Source organism: Lolium rigidum, chromosome 1, assembly GCF_022539505.1.
Source record: "Lolium rigidum isolate FL_2022 chromosome 1, APGP_CSIRO_Lrig_0.1, whole genome shotgun sequence".
Classification (NCBI taxonomy): domain Eukaryota; kingdom Viridiplantae; phylum Streptophyta; class Magnoliopsida; order Poales; family Poaceae; genus Lolium; species Lolium rigidum.
In genome coordinates, this window is record NC_061508.1 from 109,573,822 (window position 1) to 109,593,911 (window position 20,090).

Genomic DNA, 20,090 nt, shown 5'->3' on the forward strand with positions numbered 1-20,090 from the left:
TTCAGCGTTCATGTTCAGTATTGTCATCGAAAAGGTAGAACTGTACCTCATTTTAACATCCCATCATAAAAAAGAATATTAATACTGATTTTTACACATTCCTCATGAATAGCCTAGACGTAGTTAGTATGATATGCCATATTAAAAGATGGGATTGTACTTATTTTTTTCCATTTTCATGCGATCCAGGGTGAGCATCGGTCATGGATGCCCACCGTTCCTGTATATGTGCATTCATGGGTCAGATGGCCGGCCATGGCTCAATTTGAATCGGACACTCCATGCGCAGGTGGCCGGCCATGGCCGCGACATCGACCCAGAAGTCGAAGGCCGTCGGCATACGGCGTCCGGAGGGCGTGATAGTCTGATAGAGCTGGAGAACCTCGGCACAAAGTACATAGAGGAGCTTCTCTGCCTCTGATGATACTGTCTCTATCTGGTCCTCAAGTAAGCTTGCTATCCGCTCCGCCACACAGTTCGTTTGCCCTGGCAGGCCGCTTGCCATCGGCTCCCATCATTTTCTTGACGACCCCGAGGCAACTTCGTGATAGTGTCAAGAGTTCAGGAGATCGGATGACCGAGCGGATGTGCATGATTTAACTTTTGGGGTTGTGATGTGAGGATACAATTTAGTTGATCCATTCTCTTTTACTGCAGGATGAAGAAGTATAGCACATCTACGAGAGAAATAACAGGAATACAAACAATGGTTTGCGGCTGAGCGGGGGCTGGAATTGGTAATTACATGGATCTACTCCATTACAGGCTACTTGGTCGGTCACTTCACAGAAAAAATGTGCTTTTCCAAATGTATGAAATTTCTGCTTATTCAAACGGTAAGCTATTCTGGATTCATCTCATTACGTCTGGTGTTCTTTTTCAGACTTACAGGGATGCTGCAAAATTGCCAGAAAAAGAGTGTTACTACTACTGACACTTTTCTGTCTTTTCTTTTAAACTCATCTATCCATTTATTAGCATCGTTGTTTTACAGCTCGATTTGCTCATCTGCAAGATATTGCACTGCTTACTCTGTATAAATCCAGGATGTCTCAGATCTTATTCACTATGCACACGGGTCATCCATGGACCAATTAGGATGAATTGGTCCTAGATAAAGAAACGTGATATTACTGTGATGAACAAGCTAAGAAGATTCCTGTGCAGCTATTCAAGTGGTATGAACTAAAACTCTGCTTTTTTTTTATTGATAGTCCGGTCTGCATTACATAATAAATCTGCACACTTATTCTGTTATATTACTTTTGAAGTGATCTTACCTAATGAAGCTATATCGCGAGCTACATAAATGTTTAAATCCTTGGACTTTAATAATAGTGGGACACTCTTTCTGAAAGATTTAAGACCCAACTTATCAACCAGTATCCAGGGCATTCAAGAAAATATCGATAACATGTATATTTTAATTTTTGAGATTATTTTTCTGATGGTATAACAATTATTATAATTTTTTGTATTGAATATCTTCACAAGATGCTTATGCAAAGATTTCCTGTAGAAAATACGGTACTTCTTGCAGTTATTTTTGCCAAGTACCATCACTAACGGAGTATATACTTGCTACCCTTCATTGTGCATGAAGCTAGCACGTCGTGGTGTGGATGCCAGATGCTAGGTGTGCTTTTCGACTTTGGTGTCGGCAGGTACTAGAGCTTCGAGGTGGTGCGCTATAATCTTCTTGGTTGCACATCTACATGTGACTTGGTGTGTGAAGTTCTAATCATGATCAGCGTAAACAATCAAGAAATTTATGTTAAAAGAGGAAGAGCAGAAGCCCATGGAAATGAGAGGGATGAAATGAGGAAGAAGGTGTGCCCCTTCTTGTGCATGCTGAGGATAGGGAAGAAGATACAAAAAAAAAGCATAATGAGTATATATTCACCAAAAAAATGGGCGAAGAAGATACAAAAAAAAGAAACATTGGTGTGGCATCGCATGAAAAAATGAACAAACTTTATTGAGGATGTATATTTTATTTTGTTTACCCATTTTACACTTAGTCTTAAGATATAATTGTCAGGTTGTTGTTTTCTATGCATATGATGTCGATTTTTATAATTTTATTAAATAAAAAATATTATTATTTCTGTACAAAATTTAAGTGGGATCCGTAGCAATCGCATGGGCATTCAACTAGTATGAGTAGAATGCTAGATGCCGGGAAGAGGGCATCCTGAACAATTGCAAGAATGGGATTGATTGATATTTCTGGTAAAGCATATGCTATCTGCGGAGGCGGTCGATCCTCCATGGTCTCTTGTGCGATTTGGCTTGCGAAGGGATAAATGGGCCGGCCCACCCTGGATCACCTTGTGGCGATTGCTTGCATTGGCGGGGCCATCCAAGGCAAAAACCAAACAGACCCTAAACCCACTCCCCCTCTTCTCCCGTTCCACGACCCCCACCTCTTCCCTTCCTCCGCCGGCCGCCGCCACCGCCGCCATGGACCCCAAGCTCCTCACCGCGCAGGAGGAAGTATCCAACAAGAGAAAGAAGGACAAGAAGAGCAAGAAGGACAAGAAGCGGAAGCTGGCGGCCGAGGCTGAGGCCGAGGATGCGGCGGCAGCGGTGGAAGAAGCGACCAAGCGCAGCAAGAAGAGAGATGAATCGGACCAGGGAGGCGCCGTGGAGAAGAGCGTCGCGGTGACCGGGAAGGGCTTCGACGACCCCAAGTACGCGCCGCTCAAGTCCTTCGCCGCCTCCGCGCTGCCGCCCAAGGTGCTCGACTGCTGCAAGGGCTTCGACAAGCCCTCGCCCATCCAGGCGCTCGCATGGCCGTACCTCCTCGACGGCCGTGATTTCATCGGAATCGCTGCCACCGGATCTGGTACTGTACAACTCTGCGATTTCTTTCTTTTTTGCGAAAGATACAACTTTGCGATTTTGTTAGGTTATTCTTCCGCTTCATCCTGTTCGTTTCCTGAGGATTTGTTGCGTTTGTTGTAACTTGGCTATCAGGGAAGACTATTGCGTTTGGTGTGCCGGCGCTGATGCACGTCAGGAAGAAGTTGGCGGAAAAAGGTGCGAAGAAGGGGATGCCACGATGCCTCATGCTGGCTCCAACTAGGGAGCTTGCTCAGCAGGTAAATCTCCATGTCATGTTCTTGTGTGCAAGGCATTGTAAATGTTTTCTGATCAGTTCGTATGAGGTTTTCTGATTAGTTATGTTGATTAAAAGTTCAACTTGAGTAGTAAAGTAGATGAATCTGCATACATGCCATAGCTAGTGCATGTGCTCTGCACACCTTTTGTTGTTTTCTCATCGAATTGATCTAAATGAAAGCTGCATCTTTGTTGTGGCTTTCCTTTATCTGGCATCGTTTTCGCATCAATATAACAATTTTTGTGAATGAATGTTACTTGCAGTTTTAGTTGCATAATGTTTTTAGAATTCCTTCTACACGTTTTTAGCAACCACGACTGCCCCACCTTTTTTTAGAATGATAAATAATGAATGGTTGGTAGCAACGTCTTATAAATGCTTAATTTACGTTCGCATTTGCCTTTGCCCGTCTTATGTGCAGTTATCCTCATTTATGCTTTTGGTTCTTTGCAATTCGACACTTGCCATGCTACTCTTAAATTTTATCTGACCAACTTTGTGTCCCTAGAGAAACAAATCCATACAAAGGGAATGACATAATCATGTTTTAACCTTGGTCTATAGTTTCATGGCCATAGATAATTTGTGTTGCTCAATGGAATAATTCCATATTCTGATCAAGAACTTGGTTCTTTAGAATTTAAATATACTGGACTGATTTACTCTTTGTTGCTGTGCTTAGATCGCAGATGTACTTACTGAAGCTGGTGCGCCATGTGGGATAAATTCGGTGTGCCTCTATGGTGGAACTTCAAAAGGTCCCCAAATATCTGCCCTTAAATCTGGAGTTGTAAGATAACAACAACCCATTTTTTTTTGTCTTGCTTACCCAACGAATATTCATCATATTCCGATTTGCACTCTGTTTTTATCTATTCACTTTTTTTTTTTGTTTCTGTGCTACCAGGAAATCGTCATAGGGACACCTGGTCGTATGAAAGACCTCATTGAAATGGGGATTTGTCGTCTTAATGAGGTTTCTTTTGTGGTAAGTAACTGTACTTATGTTAGTTTTGTTGTTCATTGCTGCAATATGCAAAATAGTTATTTATTATGAGGATGGAACTTGAACATGGTCATGTGGTATTTTATGTTTTCTTGCGGAGTTTGTGCTTAATGCATTATTCTTTCAGAAATGTAATCAATTCTTCTGGGTAGAGGTAGTGGCCTTGTATAGCAGCAAATTGTATTTTTGATAGTTTCCTTGTATTCAAAACCGGAGGGAGCAACACAAACTATATTGCATTATATTAAGATCTTGAATACATGACACACTTAGCAAGACAAGTAGGTGCATGATTGGACTTCAATAACATTGTAGCGGACAAGATACAAGCATGCATGCTAAGGTTTCTTGTAATTGGGTGATAGGTAATTGGTAAAATGGATAATACTAAATGATAAAATTATTTCCAGAGCTTGAACCTCCTGTCTACCTAACACTAACAGTAACATGCCATAGCCACTGATCATAGTCTTAACAAAATGATTAAAATTAAAATAGCTTGAACTTCCTGACTTGCTCGTACTCTTAACACCATCTTGTTGCTCATATTATAAATATATTAAATTGTTGGTGGTAGAACTTAAATGAATATCAACAAAATAACTGAAGGCACTTCCCCTGCTCACACCTATCTCTCTTCAGTATCTGCTATTTTTTTTGGATCTAATTAAGCAGAAATCACTAGAATTAAGCACATGGTGGTCATGATGATAAGTAGTCATAATGGATCAACATATATCTAGCATCAGTGAATTAATCTGCAGTGTTCGCTGGACCGCTGCTGATATTATGCTTACTGATTAGTACATTGATCAAATTCTTGCATTTCATCTTGTTGCTATCGTCGAATAAGAGTGTCACAAGTATCCATTAAGATTTAAGACATGCTTGTATTTTGTAGGTTCTAGATGAAGCTGATCGGATGCTGGATATGGGTTTTGAACCTGAAGTCAGGGCGATTTTAAGCCAAACATCATCAGGTTAGTCTCTCTCCTTGTGTTTCTTTGTTTTCGTGTGTGTGTAGAGGGCTTGGCCAAATTGCAGGGTCTGTTCTACTTACAGGTGCAAGCGGCACGAGTTGCAGCTGCTTGCCAACACCAGTGAAGTTTCACAATCTCATCGAAGTCTCCGCCGTTCTCGTTCGTTCCTTCACCTAGATGGCTGACCTGTAGCTCTCTCTATGTTCAGAAGTCGTCGCCTAGTCGTCGCCTAAACGGCGTCTAGTCGTCTGGGCGCTCTGGAGGGGACGACTGGGAAGGACGCCCAGAGAAACTGAGTTGGGCGTGCGCCCAGGGAAAAAAGTCGTTGTCACGTTCGCCTGGGCATCGTCACGGGCAGTTCAGTCGCGCGCCCAGGGTAGTTGTCGCGTACCTGGGAAGGGAAAAAGGAAACCGAGCGGGAGAGGAAGGAATTCGAGCGGGACAGAGAACAAATTGAGCGGGGGAGGAAGGAAATCAAGCGGGACAGAGAGGAAATCAAGCGGCGCCACCAGGGGGCAAGGAGGGGCTGCCACCCTGGCTCTCGGATTTAGGAGCAGGGAACCCCCACTACTGCAAGGTGAGGTAGCGCACCGCCATTAGAGCAGAGGAGCGAGCGATGAAGCTCGGGAGGAGACGAAGAAGACAGTTAGGTGTTTGTGTTGGGCCATGGGCTTTTATTAGTGAAATGGCAGCGGCCCAATAAGCAGCTAGGTACCTGAAACAAGTCACGCCTAAAAATCCCAATGCCTCCTGACTCTGTTCCCTCTCTAACTCTCAACCACACGTTAGCTAAAAAACTCTTAGTCACACTCTAATTTGCTATCATATGATGCATAATTTCATTTTCCTGTCATATTATATATTATTTATTATTATTACGCCCAACGCCCAGTTGTCGCCTAATCGTCGACATGTCGACTCAACTCTTCGAGCTCGACTCGACTCGACTCAACGACTTCCGAACAAAGAGCTCTCTCACAAATCTAGTCGATGTACGTTCCAGCACTCTAGGGTGGTACATGCTTGGTTCACAACCGATCTAGCTTATTTTGATCTATGCGGGCTTGCGGCCGTCTGCTGGGCTGTATGGGCATGCCACTTGAAACTGCCAGGCGCAATGTTGTCAACCGTGAACAGCTGTGGAGTTGTGGACTTCATTCCTTGCCCGCACCACTCGCACCCTTAGTTATTGCTCCATAGTATGTCAGTACTCTTAGTTTGGTTGTTGAGCGCACGTATGCCTATACGTTCACATAGTGCAAGAGGGAATGGCAGAACAACTAAAAATGTGCACCAAGCCTGCTAGATTTTGCAACCATTTTAGCCTTGTCTGGTGTTATGAATTTTGAGCATCCTGTATTTATTATGAAGTAGAAATTGTTTTGGTTATACTGTGTAGAAGCAATAAGTGGGTACTTTGATGTTCTACATGGACTGCGTTCAAGAGTCAATAAATTACCTTTTCACGCTGTTTACTAATCAGCGTCTCTTTAGTTCCATGCAAAAAGAGTCTCTTTATTTAATCGGCTTACTCATACAATTTTATCTCTGGAGGTCTCTGTACCCATGGCCCTACAGTTCTGTTCTTTATGATGATTCATAAATATAAAATTGTCTTATGCAGTGCGTCAGATGGTTATGTTCAGTGCAACATGGCCTTTTGCTGTCCACCAGCTAGCCCAAGAGTTTATGGATCCAAATCCAATAAAGGTAATGTTTCTCTGTTTTCATCTTCTATGATACCTGATTGGCTGTGCCTTATCATGTTTAACCCTTTGTAGGTTGTTGTTGGATCAGAAGATCTTGCAGCTAACCATGACGTGATGCAAATTGTTGAAGTATTGGATGATAGAGCACGCGATTCAAGATTAGTTGCTTTGCTCGACAAATATCACCGAGCACAGAGGTACATTTTCAGTACAAATTTCACATGTTGCTGGTAGCCGAGCAGCAAGACAGATTCTGTAGACAGATGAAATCTACTCATCTTGAAATCATAGAACCATTTAGCCCACCTGTTCTCAACTTTCCAGCTTCAGATTGTCCTTGTGGGTTCCTAGTTCCAACGATTCCAAGATTTGCTTCAGTTATTGCTCGATTTTTCTTCCTCTACATTGGCCTCATAGGTCTGGAGGCTAGCATATCTCCCTACCTTTCTCCCCGTAGATCTTGCAGGCAGTCAAGTATGATTGGTGGATCTGTAGTTCTGTACCTCCCTATCTTTTACCTTCCCAGTTTCTACTGCTTCCAAATGGTGCTGTCCTCAACTGCTCCTTTGTGGCAATCTTATGCTATTTTCTCAGAGCAGCAATGCTAAGGCTCAGGATTTGTTTTTGCTTAGATGGGATAATTTTTAATAGTATTATGTTAATCCGCCAGTTATTAGTACTACCTCCGTGTCAAGGAATAAGGTGCCCTCGTTTTACGTGCTTTTTGTTTGACCAATAATTACTTTAAATATATAAAGATTTTTTTGTATGAAATTAGTATTATTAAAGAGTTCTTTTCAATATAAATCCAACGATACTAATAACATATAATATAATCAAGATTTTGTTGCTCAATTTTTATGGTCAAAGTTCGTCTTGAAATACGTGTGCGCCTTATTCCTTGAAATGGAGGTAGTAGAATAATAATGCCTTGCACAAACTTGAATTTTCTGCATATATAACACTCTAGCATTATTTTTTAGAACTTTTCCCTTAATAGTTAGTATCAATCTAAGAAAACTGCAATTTGTGATGCTACAGCAACAGGGTTTTAATTTTTGTGTTGTACAAGAAAGAAGCTGGACGAGTAGAAGCAATGCTTAATAAAAGGTACAAAAAATCTCTGTCTGCAAGTTAATATTTGTACAACTTATTTCCTCAATTATAATTTAATTAGTTTAATTTTATATATGTTTATTCTGTAGGGGGTGGAAAGCCGTTTCTGTTCATGGAGACAAGGCTCAGCATGATAGAACAAAAGCCTTATCTTTATTTAAAGAAGGAAAATGTCCTTTAATGGTGTGCTTATTCTCTCTGACTTCCATGTACTCCTGAATATAGTTCATTTATAGCTTTGTCGTGACTAGCATCTAAACATGTCTTCCTTATTTTGGGTGCTAATACTGAACCTTAATGGATTCTTCTTGTGGAGGTTGCTAATATTTCCAACTATTTGTCGATGTCTTCCAAAATATTATTCCTTTATTTTGCTGTTCAGACTATGATTTGTCAGTGTTGCCTGGGACGTGTATTTTCAGCAACTAAACACAAATGCTCTTTTTTTCTTCCAAAATTGAAAGAATGAGTTCAGAAAACTCATAATATCTTTAAAAATCTGGCACTGTGGATACTAGAGCGAATCATTTATCATCAAGTTCTTGTGATTTTTGTTGTTAATTTGTAGGCTACATGAAAAGAACAAGAATGATGAGGTAAAAGCATGTGCTTGTGTTTGTTATCATGCACAGCCCACAAGATTGTGAAGATTTTCACGAAACTGGAAATTTGAACATAAAAATTAGTCAGCATTTATGTGGCTTTGTTGTTTCACTATTTTGTGTTAACTATTTTGTAATCATTACAGATTGCGACGGATGTGGCTTCACGCGGACTTGATATTCCTGATGTCGAAGTTGTCATCAATTATAGCTTTCCTTTGACGACGGAGGATTATGTGCACAGGATTGGAAGGACAGGTCGTGCAGGCAAGAAAGGTGTTGCACACACATTCTTTATGCAAGAGAACAAGGTACTAGAGATCATGTGCACACTAGACATGGAAGTTTAAGTTGTACTCGTGTAATATTGTTACTATTATTCCATACACAGGGACTTGCTGGTGAGCTTGTCAATGTTCTAAGGGAGGCTGATCAGGTTGTTCCTCCATCCCTTATGAAATTTGGCACACATGTGAAGAAAAAGGTTAGTGGCTTTCTGGAAACTTTACATTTTCATTTTAGAAGTTATATTATGTATATGGAGAAGACACATGGTGTGGATGGCTGCAGTTACCATAACATTGACCAATTCATCGATTTTGTCAACAAATGTTATAGCGTCAGACCTTACTGTTATGACATTTTTTTTTCAGTAGTATCATATGGTAACATGTCAGCCCATATGGCCGATTATTCATCTGGTACATAAGCATTGATATTCCTGACAGGGAGAATGTATATGAAATTAAGAATTAGTTTATCACTATAAAAGATTCCTGTGTTCATTGAAAGGCTATGTTGGTTATTAGTTATCTGTTGCTGAAATGTGCTATATGACTTAACCTTATTGCTGAATGTGTTTCAACTAGTTTCTCATTTGTTTTAATTTTGTATATTGAATCTTAAGTTGTGGTTACGAAGTATCAAAAACCTGGGATGCATACTTTTTTATCAGTAATGATTGTTTATTCTACATTTGTATGGTACTGGAAACACATGGTCTGTACATTATACTCAAAACTAAGAAAAGAAGTTGACTTTAGAACACAAGTCGATCAAAAGTATCGAGGCCTTGCATTGTAGCCTTTCTTGTTAAGATCTGCTGAAGTGTTATAAATTGGAGATGTAGCCTGGGAAACAATGGTTAGTGTCATAAGCATTTGCTATGACAGGCAGATTAATACCTGATTGGTTACTTATTCATGAATTAATGAGATGTTTGACAAATCAAATTATAATATAATGCATCTGAGTAATTTGAATGAGATGACCTTGACATTATCTGCTAATATTTCTTTGGCAGGAATCAAAGATATATGGCTCCCACTTCAAGGAAATCACAGCAGATGCTCCTAAATCAACAAAGATCACGTTTGGTGATTCTGATGAGGAGTAACTGACAGACCTTGCTGGTGTATTTTCTTGATTGCGCAATAGCAGTAGGAAAATTTGGATGAGTATCGTTTAGATTTATGTTAGTTGATGATGCAATCTTTTATGTTCTTTCTGAAAGGGGAGAAAAAACAGTTATCATGCGGGGATTGACCATGATTTTCGAATTGAAGTCTTACAGTGTAATAGTGTATCAGTCCACTTCCAAAACAATATGGTATACTGATATTTTATCAGCAGCACCTACTTGCAAAACAATATGGTAACATTGATTTTTTTGATTAGCAGCACCTACTTGCAAAACACATACTTGCATAACATCTAGATCAATAACATATCTTGCACCAACACCTGGATCAGCTACATGTCCTGCAGTAATCATTATGAACCGAAGCAAACAGTTCCACCTGACGAGCACCTGAAAACTTCTCCCAAATCTGAAACAGCTGATGGAAGTGTTCAACTTGTTCATACTCCCTCCGTTTCAATCTATAGTGCCTATAGATTTTCTGCACGGTAATTAGCGCAAGTCATTTTTTAACACAAACCCCCCTGAAGAGTCCAACCTCGATCTCAGAAATAGGAGAGAAATAAGAAAAGTGAAAACAGAAACACGGGATTAGTTTGTTTCCTTATTTTCAGCTATTCAGCTCATCTCGATGGAAGGGGTTCTTTGCAAATAAACACAGATCTACTCTTATATTACGAAACAAATGCAGAAAATCTATAGGCACTATAGATTGAAACGGAGGGAGTACATAGTTTAACCACACTAATTCTGCCTTCTGAAGGGAAATATAAGGGACTTCAGCATGAAGAATATCAGTAGCTGCGAAAAAGACTGACAATCTGCTTTGCATTGGTTAAAAAATTTGGAATAAAATGAGAACTTTTTGTTGCCCCTGTCACTAAGCGGTTAATGGCGACGGTGGAGTCCTGGGTACAAGCCCTGGACCTTCCATCTTTGGTGCTAATCAACTGCTCCTGCCGGTGGGCTAGCTCTCTGCCGCGACACGTCTATGCATGGAAGCGCTCGCGCTACATGGGTCTTTGCAAAGGCCGACATTTTTACTAGTGGTACTGGTACCTTCTCTCCTAAACAAATAAAAATAAAAATAGGTGTACGTCAGAACATTTCATGTCCGCACAGTCTCGCGAAAAAATAACATATTATGTGACTTGGGTACGAAATTGTGCTCCAAATAGCTTACGAGTTTTTCATTTGTCTTCTTACACAGCCCATAAAAATATTTTTTTCCCACAAAATTTTATGTGTGAACGTAGCATGTCTAGATGTACATCTGTTAAAAAAATTCAGAACATTTTATCATTTTGAAAGACATTTAGAATGTATTTTCCATAACATATGCATTTGGATCTATGAGACAAAACACCATATTCCATAGTTAACCTACATTTTCTTTTGTGACCGTCACTATGCCCGTACCTTCAGGCATTTTAAAGAAATCGAGAGACGACGATTTCATTGTCATCTTTTTGGCACCATGCAGATGGGCAGAGTGCTCTTGCTCCTGGCTATTTTCTAGATTTCTGGCGCGAAGCAGCCACGAAAAGCAACCTCTACCGAGGCCGCACGAAAAGCAACCTCTACAGCCCCCAAAAGACCTAACCCTCTCTTCCCCGAGGCGGCGGCGCCGCCCGCTGTCCCCGGGGAGTTCCCCTCCACACCGCCCTCCTCCCCTCCCCTACAGGCCCCCCTCCTCCGCCGCCGTCGCCGAGGACGCCGCGGGGCAAAGCCCCTGTGGTGAGGCGGCGGTGGCGGCTCGGTCCTCCATCGGCAGAGCGCAGCGCGGCCTGCGGGAGCGTGTGGGGGCGGCGGCCTAAACCCTCCTCCTCCGTCGACTGAACGCAGCGGGATGGCGGTGGCCGACGGATCTCCAGCGGCCGCCGGCGGATGTTGGCTGCGGTGTGGTCGGATCTGGGCCCGAGGTTCGGATCGCGATCCATCGCGACTGCGTCTCGTCAATGGCACGAGGAGGCTTCACTGGGTCTTCTTCGCGGCTTGAGGACGTCCGGGTCTTCGGCCCGGGCATGGTGGTGGTGGCTGACTTCATCCACCGACGGCGCTCGGCCGAGCCGGCTGTGTTGGATTTTTGATCCCACTTTCAGCGCCGGCAGCGAGACGGGGAGGCATAGTAGCCGGTGAAAACCGAGCCGACTCCGGTCATGGCGGGCGATGGCGGCGTCGCGCCGTTATCTTGTTGAAGGCATCGTCAAGCAACTATCGCTAACCTACTCGTTCCGGCGGCGAGATGGAGGAGCTTGGAAGCCGGCGATGGTGTCGCCGGTGGAGGGTTGGAGTGGCCAGCCCAGGGTGGTCGCCGACGTGGGGGTCCGACCTGAATAAAGGCGGCGGTCCTAGGGTCTCTCTTGCGTGAAGACGAGGACCTACCGGAGGCCTGGACTCGTGATCTGGCCGGAGTGTTGAGTTCCGGAAGGCTCCGCCGGTGAATATAACAGTGCTTTTGCCTGGAGTTTGTTGGATCGGAGGTATTCGGTCGTGCGCACCCATGTTTTTATTCCGACCGATTGGTTCTGGAGGGAGCGGCGCGAAGCTCTTTTTCTTTGTTGACATCAAGTGACTATGGATTCATGATGAAAGTCGGAAGAAGAGAATTTCATGAAGGCCGTAGGGGAGGACTAGCTAAGGGAGGTTCAAGTCTCCGCGTTGTTGAGGGACTTGCTTGGTGTTCCGGGCTTCACGAGCAGCGGTACGAAAGTGGGGGCGACAACACAGTGAAGTGCGAGTCCTACCTTTCGGGTGAAAACCCAAGGTCTGTCCTTAATTGGTTGTGCCTGGCAATGTCCTTGGTGGAGGCATTGTTTTGAGAGCGGGGACTATCTTCAGGGTGAAAACCTAAGATCTTTGATCGAGCGACGACGGTGTTTGAGCACTATTCCCTTCTTGGAGGCGTCGTTTTTGGAGAGTCTGTAATTTAGGTGTTGTCTTGGCGGTGGATGTATTGCTGTTGTTAGGCCCGAGATACTGCAGCGGGACTTTTGTTTCTTAGTTTTCTTTTCTTGTTTTTGGTTGTGTGCATCCGTAGTGCCATTAGGGTGGTGCGTTGTTGCAGAGGCTGGGTGTAATTGGTATCTTCTTGATATTAATATATTCCCTTTATCGAAAAAAGGTAACTACTTTTTTTTTAACAAAGAAGGGTCCGACCCGAATGAACTTGCATTAAGGAACTAAGTGGCAGGTACATTTTGTAGGCAGACCCTTTTCAACGCTCGCTCTAAAGAACCTAATATTTGAGGATAAAGCCTGTCTTTTTATAGCTGGGACAAAAAGATGAAAAGCAATTCAGTCCTTGGATGCCTCCGCCACCAGACGCCGACGTCCTCAAGGTGCCGCCGCCGAGGAACAGGACGAGTATGCTCGAACGCCCCTTTCCAGCGGAGAACCGCCGCCGCTGACCACCACGAATCCACCGGGGACGAACCACTTGGGGAAGATGCAGTGCCGAGCTCTAGCAGCCAAGATGGAGATGAGCCTCCAATCTGGAGGTTGTCGATAGATGGTCGCCTTTCCGACCGAGGATAGCCGAGGCCAAGAGGCTTCCAGCTTGGTTGCACTTGTTGAAGATGAACCACCAGCGGGGGAGGCACCAACTGAAAAAGGGGAAAGCACCACCGTCCCATCTCCCCTCATCACCACGACAGGACAGAGATCGAAACGAATCAGAGCTTCCCCTTTCCAGAGTACCTCCTCCAAGAGCTTCAGCTTTATTGATGGAGACGGTGCTCCTCGTCCTTTCCTCTAGCTCCGGGCACTGGAGCAAGAAGCCAACGAGAAGGATCCCTAAACCGCACAAGATCTGGCTCCACAGATCAAGTACTCCGCTCCTATCTAATGGCATATCGCCAGACTCCACAAAGGGAAACAAACTAAGCCTAGAGTAGGCTGGCCTCCCCTCCCCGTCCCACTCCAGCCAGCGGAGCCGCCAGAGGAGAAGGGGAGAGCCGGGGCGGCCAAAGAGGCTTTCAAACGAGAAGGGTGGGGAGAGGAGGAAGGGGGGTGGATGTGGAAGTTGTCCTCAAACACCCCTTGAGTAGGTAACTACTTGTTCATGCCGATCTGAAATGAACACTGATTCGATCTTTCGGATACAGTTATGAAATGAGCTCAAAGAAGGTTGGTCTGTGACGATTCTGGTCCAGGCAGCATTCATAACAAACCATTATTGTTACTCTGTTTTATCCTCTTTGAAGTTGCTTCTGAAATTTCAAGATAAAAGATGGCAATTACATCACATTACTCAGACAGATTAACAACAGTGCAACAATTTCTCATGGCGCTGTGTTCTTTGTATGCGCCAGTGTAACCCACCAGCGACCAGCTAGGAACTGATTCATGGGGAACATCATCGACTCTCACGCATCATCCTTCACCAGAGCCATCCCAGACATCCTCGCCAAGCCACTCGACTTCCTCTCCGGCAAGACCTGCAGATACAAGCCACATATCTCCATCCATCTCTATGTCACACCTCCGTCATTCAGTTTCATTCTTCTTTTTTTGCTGGCTCGTAGCTTCACGCTCTTCCTCCTCTACTTAGGTAAGGTACACACACATTTCTACACATGTCCTGCTCCAGCGACTCACTTCTACAGCATACATTACACACGATATATCCAGCAAATTTCTCCAGAGGCGACCCTGAAAACACATCTCATTTCGTCAAGTCCAAATACACCATAAGGCAGCCGATGAAATCATGTTGTTGTTTTTTTCGAAAAGGGGAAAGCCCCAGCCTCCACATCGATTGATGAAATCATGTTGATATGAGTATATGACCAATTTCTTTGGAGCAATGCAAAGTCTAGCAATAGACCCGTAATCAAAACACATACCAATTCCCACAACATCAGAAATCGCCACCAAATCAAAGATACCACAACACATGAGCAGAGCAAGTGATCTGCGGTGCCGAGCTCTCAGGTGACTAGCACGGTCGCTCCAGCCGATCACCGCTGCTCCCGACCCCGCCGGGCCGCACCGTGGCACCATCACAGCCTCCTCTAGCCGTCTTCCACCTCCACCTTCCCTCCCGCCGCTGCCGGGAACGTTGCCGGGCAAAGCCCTGGTGGCGCGGCGGCGGATCTTCTCCGCAGTCGACGAATTGGCACGGCAGCCTTTTCTACAGCAGTGCCGCGGGGAGGCAGCGGCCAGGGCGGCCCAATGGTTTTCAGCAGGTGGCGTGGGCAGGTGGTCATAGTAATCTGTGATATTCTACCTTGTGGACAACTGAAGATAAACGGAGAAGACACTTACATAACGACATTGAAGAGAGCTTCTACAGAGTTTAAGCGGCAGTGAGTCAACAGAGGATGCCCCTAGCCGTAGACACATGGTGGGGAGTATGGAAAATCATTGTCGAGGAAGAAATGAGATGGGAGTAGGAGGGTTTATCTGGAGTGGTCTCTGAGGCCAAGGGATCATCATGTTACGGTCAGCATCAGCCAACGGTACAATGTCATTGGTAGGAAAGAGCTGAGGGGAACCACTGGCATGAGAGAGTAGTTCAACGTTGTAGCATAAAGGTTTTTTTTTCGAGAATACACCCTGGAAGGTGTACTAATCATATAGAAGAAAGGGCAAGAAAGCCCGAACCACGAGTGCTACTGCCAACAGGGGGTGGCAGCTCCCCTACAAAAACGAAAGCCTAATCTCCGTCCCGCCACGAAAAAGGAAAAGGCTCGGGAAATCCGAAGGACTCCGAGCGGAAAAGCCTAGCTACACGCCACCTCTGAAACTCCTCCCTAATCCTATGCCGAATGGTCTCCACCGCCGGGGTGGCGCCATTGAACACCACGTCATTCCTATGCCTCCAGATACACCAGAAAACAAGGATGACCGCCGTCCACAAGTCCCTGCGCACGGCACTGGGGCAATGAAGCGAGGTCCACCAGTGCACTATCTCAGAGCCCGCACCAGGCATCCACTCCAACCTGTTCCACCGCGTCAACGCCCACGCCCAGACCTCACGGGCAACCACGCAACCAAGCAGGAGGTGTTGGAGCGTCTCCTGCTCCTGGTCGCAGAGGGGGCAGGCCGCCGGCCGCGGCAGGCCACGCCTCTGGAGCCTATCCGCCGTCCAACATCTGTTACGGGACACAAGCCAAGCAAAGAACTTGCAGCTGTATGGCGCCCTCGAGCGCCAAATCTCCGAAGCAACCGGCGCCACCGTAGTACCCGCAAAGAAGGCCGCGTAAGCCGACCTCGCGGAGAAATTCCGGTCCGCCGACCACCGCCACACGAAGGAGTCCTGGGGTTGTAGCATAAAGGTGGCTTGCACCTCACGTTCGAGCACAGGGGCAGTGGTGGTAGGAGAGCAGATCATGCATAGGAGTGGGAAAAATCTTATAGAACTTAAAAGTCAGAAGCCCAAGTTCAGTTCTTTTGTGGAAGATGGAAGACTACGATGGAAGTATCAGGGGTAAAAAATACACAATTTTTTCCTTTTTTTCTTCTAAAGATAAAAAGTAGTCTAACAGTATCAACAATGAGTGACAATTAACCATCAACACCCACCAACAAAATGTTCCTTGTTTTTTAGGTAAAACAAATGCATCTGAAATATTTAAGTAACAAAATACAAACACTATATAGCGGTGAATATACGCAAGGATGTAATACCTAACACTGCCATGGATGCTGATCTCGCGACGCAATCCTGATTCCTCACAATGACCGGGGATACACTCCATAATCATGAAGAGCGTAATTTGCGTGTCCGTGAAGCCCACACTCCAAAGACGAGGAACCAGGATACAAACAGGATTGCCCAACATCGCATTGATCCGAACTGGATCCGTGGGAACACCTGCAGATACAAAGGATGATGGAAATTACACCATTGGTGTTCACAGAAACAGTGCCAGCGGCAGGATGTGTCGTTGGTTTCTGAGTAAGTGCTCACAGTATAAGTTCAGAACATGCCAGGAAAATAACATGTATACTGGGAATCATAGTTTACTTACAAATCTCAGCGAGATTATTATAGTCAATGAACATAGACCTCCGAGAAGCATATGAAGACAAATTGCAGCAGCTTTCTGGACAGATTTTCAAGAAGAGAGGAAAAGAGTCACACACTTCTGATCAGTAGTTGGTCCACAAGAATATTGTTTTACAGTTATAAATGCAGATAACACTATACACATACAGAGAAATGACAAAAAATGAAATTACAATTTACAAACATGATGAGATTACAACCTGAGAACATAGTCACAGCTGCATCTAAGTTTTCTGCTTCAGACTAGCATAGCTTATATCTACAAACAGTTGAGTGCCCTACTCACACAACTTTCAAAAAAAGACGAGACACACTAACTTCTGACATATCACTAGCTGTTACTATACTGACTTATCTTGAGAGAGACGGAAAACATAAATTCCTATGATTAAGTATATGTTGGTGAATTACAGCTATGGACACTGGTAATTTTAAGATGCTCACCTCACTAAGAGGATAAAATTGATGGAAAGTACGAGGTTAAGGCGACTACTATAAGCCCCTAAAAAAAGCATTAGTTCATCTTAGAATGGATGTGCGGCTGAATGTGAATCCCAAATTATTGTGTGTAATTTTGTTGAACTCAAATATAAGTTTTTTCTATCTGTACTTGTGAAATAAAATTAGAAGAAATTTGAATGATCCTGTCCACAAGAGTGGCCTCAAGTTATAACTTTCGAATGCCACAGCATACACAGAAATACGAATGAAGATTTTTAGGGATAGATACCTTGCCAACATGTGGAGCAACAAACCATGCAAGAACAATAAAACCAAGGGCAACAGCAACAAAAGCTCCAGTACCACCCAAACTCCGCCTCGCGTAAGCTGCCCTTGCTGCCACGACACTATGCTCCACAGAATTATTACTCGGGCTAACCGGTGGTTCTTCGTTGTACCTCTGGGAAAACACCACATGTGTACTGTGAGGATTGAACCACGACGAAATCTCACAAAGTCGCTGCCTTCGTATGGCCGCAAGGGCAATCGGATCAACAACTGCATCAGCACTATAGCGCAAGTAAGACAGCTCCCCTGTTGACGTCCTCTCCTTCAAAGCTTCATAATCCTTCAAGGAGGCGAGGACCTTGTTGAAATCCTCAGGCCTCACATTCGCAGCAACGTTGCCGCATATCTCACATACGGTGGATCCATGGCTGACGAACCACTTGAGAGCGCAGGCGTAATGCGCGAGAGCGAGCTCGTTCTTGCAAGAGCACCCTAGAGTCACAACGTCATCCTGCCGACGCAAGGAGCCTGACTCCACGTCGGTGGCACACACGAATATCTCCCCCTCGGGGCTTATGAACTCGAGGAACGTAGGAGCATCCTTGCAGGTGGAGCCCCTGGCAGCGTCATTGCTCGAGTCCTTTTCATCGGTCCTCACGGCGCACGAGGGGTTCGGAGAAGGTGGCACGATGCCTAGGAAACCCAAAGCGGACTCGCCTCTTAGATCGGGCTCCACGCAATGGCACACCCGGCAGAGAGGGAGGCCATAGTCTTTATCTGTGCTGCAGGTTGATACACGGGGGGTGCTCGGTTTCTGATCGTTGTCCAGAGTAGGTGGCTTGATGGCATCAGGCTTTCCTCCGCTGTCTGGTTGCACGTCATGCTCCTCGAGGCCCATCTTGAGTCAACTGATGACCTATTGATCTTCAAAGGTATGCCCTTTGCACCTGTAAAAAAAGGAAACGAAAATTTTGAGTTCAATAACTAAGTAACTGTGCTAGTACTAACAAAAGGTGTTAGTTCAAGTTTGAAGCCACAAAGAGAAGGAGTGAAAGTCGTCTAGTCAAAATTTCAGCATGCTAGCTAGCAGGAGAAGTAGAAATACATATGCCAGGCAAAGATCTTTACATATACAGGGTGCAAGACAAGGTGCAGAACTCATAACCAGAACTCAGTAACTAAATCCACCCAAATGATGAATAATCAGCCCAGCTAAGATATAACAGTAGTCGCAAGGGGATGCAGTCTAGTTACCTCACCTCGCCGGTGCGCATTTCAATCTTCTCACTTAACAAAGATGCAACTAGAGGACTTGATCAGGAATAACTGACTAACCCGATGCCCCCAAAAAACAATCGGCTAATCAGTCCGGCTAAGATGAAAGCACGAAACTAGTAATAATGATGGGATGCATTCCAGTGCACCCACCTCACCGGCGTGTATTGCAACTAGAGGAGCAACCTCAGTCAGTTGAGTCAACAACAACGCAATCGGCAAACTTGGACATATGTCGAAATAAAAGTGTAGTGGAATGACGGGATCTGCGGTTGGTAAGCAAGAAGGGGTGAATCCTACACTAGTGGTCAAGACAGAAAGACTGTAGACGGATAAATCTGGTGGAGGGGAAGGGCGGTGGTACCTGGCCTGGCCTGGCCTGGGTGAGGAAACCGCTCAGAGAAGGCTCCCAAGAATGACGCCTGCGGCACGGGAGAGAGGAGGAGAAGAGGAATCCGGTGAGATAACCAGCAGGCAGCAGGGGAAGTAAGCAAGGGAGGAAAGATGGATCCTTTACCTTGACTAGGCCGGCTCGGACATGAGCAGCAAATCCTGGAGCAGCAGCAGGCTTGGACGGATGACGGAGGAGACGGGCGACGGACGGCGAGGAGCCGGATCAAAGGCAAGAAGCGAAGCAAAGAATCTCGAGCCGGAGCCGAATCGCCCTAGTCGGATTTTCTTTTGTTCTTTCCCTTTTCCTCTTGTGACGTTGTTTAATTCGTGGTGACGAGAGGAAGAAGAAGTGGAGAGTAGTAGCATCAGTCAGATCAGTCAGTCGCCGCTTGCTCGCTGTTCGGTGGGGTCACTAGGGTCTGGTGGGTCCCTTCCAGCTACTCCAGTACAATTCTTGTTCCTCGCATAGTCTCGTTGTATGGCTTTTTTTTTTTTTTTTTTTTTTTTTGAACATGGATCGGCCTCGAGAGGCCTAGAAGCTGCAATTAAAACCGGCAGGTACAGAATTACAAGAAGGCCCCTTGACTTCTACTGCCCTAAAAAGTCTAGAAATTAAAGATAAGGCCTTCCGCTTTACAAAAAGAACCCTAGCACAAAAATAAACTAAGCAATCCAGTGCCTGGGCTTCTTCTCCGCCGCTCGCCGGCGACCTCCGGGCAGA

General features: G+C 44.8%; 2 protein-coding genes across 5 annotated transcripts; one reads left to right on the plus strand and one right to left on the minus strand.

The window, feature by feature from the left end:
• Nucleotides 1-2,373: 2,373 nt before the first annotated feature.
• LOC124679524 (DEAD-box ATP-dependent RNA helicase 5-like) lies at nucleotides 2,374-10,095 on the plus strand. The gene is made up of 12 exons (XM_047215263.1): nucleotides 2,374-2,848; nucleotides 2,980-3,104; nucleotides 3,807-3,914; nucleotides 4,032-4,112; nucleotides 5,032-5,110; nucleotides 6,735-6,820; nucleotides 6,892-7,016; nucleotides 7,861-7,929; nucleotides 8,025-8,118; nucleotides 8,684-8,848; nucleotides 8,929-9,021; nucleotides 9,841-10,095. The coding sequence occupies exons 1-12, from the start codon at nucleotides 2,464-2,466 to the stop codon at nucleotides 9,931-9,933; spliced, it is 1,503 nt and encodes a 500-aa protein (XP_047071219.1). The 5' UTR covers nucleotides 2,374-2,463; the 3' UTR covers nucleotides 9,934-10,095.
• Nucleotides 10,096-14,098: 4,003 nt separating this feature from the next.
• Nucleotides 14,099-19,679, minus strand: LOC124650432. Of its 4 annotated transcripts, XM_047189988.1 has the most exons (6): nucleotides 19,494-19,679; nucleotides 19,346-19,398; nucleotides 17,703-18,648; nucleotides 16,935-17,009; nucleotides 16,591-16,777; nucleotides 14,099-14,610 (listed from the first exon to the last, which is right to left on the minus strand). In XM_047189988.1, exons 3-5 carry the CDS (start codon nucleotides 18,597-18,599, stop codon nucleotides 16,664-16,666), a joined length of 1,086 nt encoding a protein of 361 aa, XP_047045944.1. In that variant the 5' UTR covers nucleotides 18,600-18,648; nucleotides 19,346-19,398; nucleotides 19,494-19,679; the 3' UTR covers nucleotides 14,099-14,610; nucleotides 16,591-16,663. The 4 variants fall into 4 exon arrangements, with proteins under 4 accessions (XP_047045944.1, XP_047046002.1, XP_047046127.1 ...); XM_047190046.1 differs by lacking the exon at nucleotides 19,346-19,398; XM_047190171.1 differs by lacking the exon at nucleotides 19,494-19,679 and having other exon boundaries at nucleotides 19,341-19,354.
• Between the last annotated feature and the right edge of the window lie 411 nt (nucleotides 19,680-20,090).

Coding starts and splice junctions, on each gene's coding strand:
- LOC124679524 (XM_047215263.1), top strand. CDS start 2,464: ATGGACCCCAAGCTCCTCACCGCGCAGGAGGAAGTATCCAACAAGAGA. Junction 3,105..3,806: donor CTAGGGAGCTTGCTCAGCAG/GTAAATCTCCAT, acceptor TGCTGTGCTTAG/ATCGCAGATGTACTTACTGA. Junction 3,915..4,031: donor CTGCCCTTAAATCTGGAGTT/GTAAGATAACAA, acceptor CTGTGCTACCAG/GAAATCGTCATAGGGACACC.
- LOC124650432 (XM_047190046.1), bottom strand. CDS start 18,599: ATGGGCCTCGAGGAGCATGACGTGCAACCAGACAGCGGAGGAAAGCCT. Junction 17,010..17,702: donor TTGCTCCACATGTTGGCAAG/GTATCTATCCCT, acceptor AAATCTGTCCAG/AAAGCTGCTGCAATTTGTCT. Junction 16,778..16,934: donor TAATAATCTCGCTGAGATTT/GTAAGTAAACTA, acceptor TTGTATCTGCAG/GTGTTCCCACGGATCCAGTT.